The sequence below is a fragment of the Callorhinus ursinus genome, unplaced genomic scaffold, assembly GCF_003265705.2.
Source record: "Callorhinus ursinus isolate GAN/ISIS: 27379988/994484 unplaced genomic scaffold, GSC_fseal_2.0 scaffold3084, whole genome shotgun sequence".
NCBI lineage: Eukaryota > Metazoa > Chordata > Mammalia > Carnivora > Otariidae > Callorhinus > Callorhinus ursinus.
In genome coordinates this window covers 1883-6097 of record NW_027400138.1, presented here as the reverse complement: position 1 = coordinate 6097, position 4215 = coordinate 1883, and the positions used below count along the sequence as shown (strand labels likewise).

General features: G+C 37.7%; 1 protein-coding gene across 1 annotated transcript; it reads right to left on the bottom strand.

The window, feature by feature from the left end:
- Positions 1-3468: 3468 nt before the first annotated feature.
- Positions 3469-3840, bottom strand: LOC112818131 (small ribosomal subunit protein uS10-like). Its single transcript, XM_073890734.1, has one exon. It carries the CDS (start codon positions 3838-3840, stop codon positions 3469-3471), a length of 372 nt encoding a protein of 123 aa, XP_073746835.1.
- Positions 3841-4215: the final 375 nt, after the last annotated feature.

Genomic DNA, 4215 nt, shown 5'->3' with positions numbered 1-4215 from the left:
GACATCCAAATGGCCAACAGACACATGAAAAAGTGCTCCAGATCGCTCGGCATCAGGGAAATCCAAATCAAAACCTCAATGAGATACCACCTCACACCAGTCAGAATGGCTAAAATTAACAAGTCAGGAAACGACAGATGTTGGCGGGGATGTGGAGAAAGGGGAACCCTCCTACACTGTTGGTGGGAATGGAAGCTGGTGCAGCCACTCTGGAAAACAGTATGGAGGTTCCTCAAAAAGTTGAAAATAGAGTTACCCTACAATCCAGCAATTGCACTACCCCAAAGATACAAATGTAGGGATCCGAAGGGGTACGTGCACCCCAATGTTTATAGCAGTGTTGTCCACAATAGCCAACCTGTGGAAAGAGCCAAGATGTCCATCAGCAGATGAATGGATAAAAAAGATGTGAGATATATATATATATATATATATAATATTCCATTCTATATATTTCCACCCAGAATGTAATATTATGCAGCCATCAAAACCCCTGAAATCTTGCCATTTGCAATGACATGATAGAACTAGAGGGTATTATGCTAAGCGAAATAAGTCAACAAAAGAAAGACATGTATTATATGATCTCACTGATATGAGGAATTCTTAACTTCAGGAAATGAACTGAGGGTTCCTGGAGTGGTGGGGGAGGGAAGGGATGGGGTGGCTGGGTGATAGACATTGGGGAGGGTATGTGCTATGGTGAGTGCTGTGAATTGTATAAGACTGTTGAAGCACAGACCTGTACCTCTGAAACGAATACATTATATGTTAAAAAAAAATAAAGAAGAAGCTAGTAGGAAGGGAAAAATGAAGGGGGGGAAATCGGAGGGGGAGACGAACCATGAGAGACTATGAACTCTGAGAAACAAATTGAGGATTCTAGAGGGGAGGAGAGTGGGGGGATGGGTTAGCCTGGTGACGGGTATTAAAGAGGGCACGTATTGAATGGAGCACTGGTTTTATACACAAACAACGAATCAGGGAACACTGCATCAGAAACTAATGATGTAATGTATGGTGATTAACATAACATAATAAAATTAAATTAAAATTTAAAAAGTGTGTATCCTTGTCTTTTTTCTGATCTTAAGGGGAAAGTTTTCAGTCTTTCACCACTAAGTATGATGTTAACTGGGTTTTTAAATAAATATCATTTATCATTCTGAGGAATTTCCCCTCTGTTGCTAGTTTTCTGAGGAGGTTTTTTTTTAAATCATGCAATGGTGTTGTATTCTGTCAAATACCTTTTCTACATCAGTTGAGGTGATTATGTGTTTTTTTTCCTTCATTGTATTAATGTGAGTAATTACCCTGATTGATTGTCTTATGTTGGATCACAATTGCATTTCTGGGATAAATCTCACTTGATCATGATAAATAATCCTATGACTATGCTCTTGGATTTGATTTGCTAATATCTTGTTGAGGATTTTTGCGTCTGTATTCAAAAGGAATATTGGTCTGCAATTTTCTTTTCTTGTGGTGTCTTTATCTGCTTTTGGTATCAGAATAATGCTGGCCTCATAGAATGAGTTAGAAACCATTCCGTCCCCTTCAATTCTTTGGGAAGAGCTTGGTAAGGATTGATTTTATTTTATTTTATGTTTATTTTATTTTTTAAAAAAATATGTATATTTTTAAGTAATCTCTACACCCAACGTGGGACTCAAGCTCACAACCCAGAGACCAAGAATCACACACTCCACACTCCTGACTGAGCCAGCCAGGGGTCCCTGATTTTAATTCTTTAGATGTTTGATTGCACTGTTGAAGCCATCCAGTCCAGGACTTTTCTTTGCTGGGAGGATTTTGATTACTGATTCAATCTCTTTACTTACTATAGGTCTGTTGAGATTTTCTGTTTCTTTTTGAGTCAGTTTAGATAATTTTTGTGTTTCAAGGAATTCGTCCACTTATTCTAGATTATTCTTTTTATCTCTGTGAGACTGGTGGTAATGTTCTCACTCTCATTTCTTATTTTAGTTATTCATATCTTTTCTTTTTCTTTGCCAGTCTAGCTAAAGGTTTGTCAATTAGTTGACCTTTTTAAAAAACTAACTTCTGATTTTATTGATGTTCTCTACTGTTTTTCTATTCTCTATTTTGTTTATCTCCATTCTAATCTTTATTATTTCCTTCCTTCTGCCTTCCTTCTGCTTCAGTTCTGAGTTTATTTTGCCCTTCTTTTTTTAGTCCATTAAGATGTGAAGTTAGGTTTGAAGCACCTGGGTGGCTCAGTCAGTGGAGCCTCTGACTCTTGGGTTTGACTCAGGTCATGATCTCATGGGTTGTGAGCTGGGCTCCAAGCTCAGGAGGGAGTCTGCTTGGGGATTCTCTTCCTCTGCCCCTCCCCCAACTCACGCAGGTGTGTGCGTGTCTTCCCGTGCACTCTTTCTCTCAAATCAATCAATCAATCAATCAATCAATCTTTAAAAAAAGATGTGAAGTTCGGTTATTGATTTGAGGTCTTCTTTTTTTAATGTAGTCACGGCTCTAAGTTTCCTTCTGAGCACTACTTTCATGGTATCCCATAAGCTTCGGTATGTTGTATTTTCATTTTCATTCATCTCTAAGAATTTTCTATTTCCCTTGTGATTTCTTCTTTGGTTCATTGGTGTTTAAGAGTGTGTGTGTTTAAAGTATCACAGATTTGTGAATTTTCCAGTTTTTCTTCTGTTATTGATTTCTGACTTCATCCTGTTTTCGTCAAAGAAGATACTTTATGTGATATCTATGTTTTTAAATTTATTGAGATTTATTTTGTGGCCTAACATATGGTCTATCTGAAGGATATCCCATGTGCATTTGAGAAGAATGTGAATTCTGTTGTTGTTGGGTAGAGTGTTCTCTATATGTCTATTAGAGATAGTTAATTTTTGTCTATGATGTGAGGTAGAGGTCCAACTTCATTTTTTCCCATGTGGATATCCAGTTTTTATAGCACCATCTGCTGAAGAGACAATTTTTCCCCCATTGAATGATCTTGGCACTTTTGTCAAAAATTAGTTGGTCATGGACATATGGGTTTAGTTCTGTAGTTCCAATTCTATTACATTTACATATGTCTATCCTGCCAGTACCAAAAGTTTTATGGTTTTTTCCATATTGGTCTTAACACATTTTTGTTTGGTTTATCTCTAGATATTTTCCAATTTTGTAGCTATTATAGAAAGAAACTTTGAAAAATTATATTTTTAATCAGTTATTGCTAATAACTAGGATATCTATATATAGGTATATTTTTTAACAACTGATTATCTATTTACTTATTTTTTTTAAGATTTTATTTATTTGTCAGAGAGAGAGAGTACAAGCAGGAGGAGCTGCAGGCAGAGGGAGAAGCAGGCTCCCCACTGAACAGGGAGCCGGACACGGGGCTCATTCCAGGATGCTGGGATCATGACCCCAGGCTAAGGCAGCGGCTCAACCAACTGAGCCACCCAGGTGTCCCGATAATCAATTTATTTAAAAGGTTGATTTAAGCAACTGCAAGGTGACTTCAACCTCAACTTTTGGCTCAATACGGATGGAAGTAATATGCTTAACAATCTCAGAAGGACTGTGCAAATCAAATAGTCGCTTGTGGATCCTTACCTGAAAATGATCTCTAAGTCTTAGAAACTTCACCGCAAGTTTTCTTATATTGATTCTCAGAGTCTTGGTAGGCATCTGAACTTTCCTTTCACTTTGCGATTCTTTACTTTTTTGCCTCTGATCAACTAAGGCAGCACATACTTTCTCCAAAGATTTTACATTGTGGTTGGTTAGAGTAATTCTAATTTGGTGAATCACCACCTCTTGTTCCATGGGTGTCTTCCTTGTGTCCTTAAAAGCCATGGAGGAGGTAGGGGGGTGGGGGGATGGGTTAGCCTGGTGATGGGTATTGAGGAGGGCACGTTTTGCATGGTGCACTGGGTGTTATGAACAATGAATCATGGAACACTGCATCAAAAACTAATGATGTAATATATGGTGATTAACATAACAATAAAAAAATTAAAAAAAAAAAAAGCCATGGAGGAGGCAAGCTTTCTTTTTTTTAAAAATTTTTATTGTTATGTTAATCACCATATATTACATCATTAGTTTTTGATGTAGTGTTCCATGATTCATTGCTTGTGCATAACACCCAGTGCTCCACGCAGAATGTGCCCTCTTTAATACCCATCACCAGGCTAACCCATCCCCCTACCCTCCTCCCCTCTAGAACCC

Bases quoted from the DNA above. Each gene is read 5' to 3' on its own strand.
- LOC112818131 (XM_073890734.1), bottom strand. From the start codon at position 3,840: ATGGCTTTTAAGGACACAAGGAAGACACCCATGGAACAAGAGGTGGTG.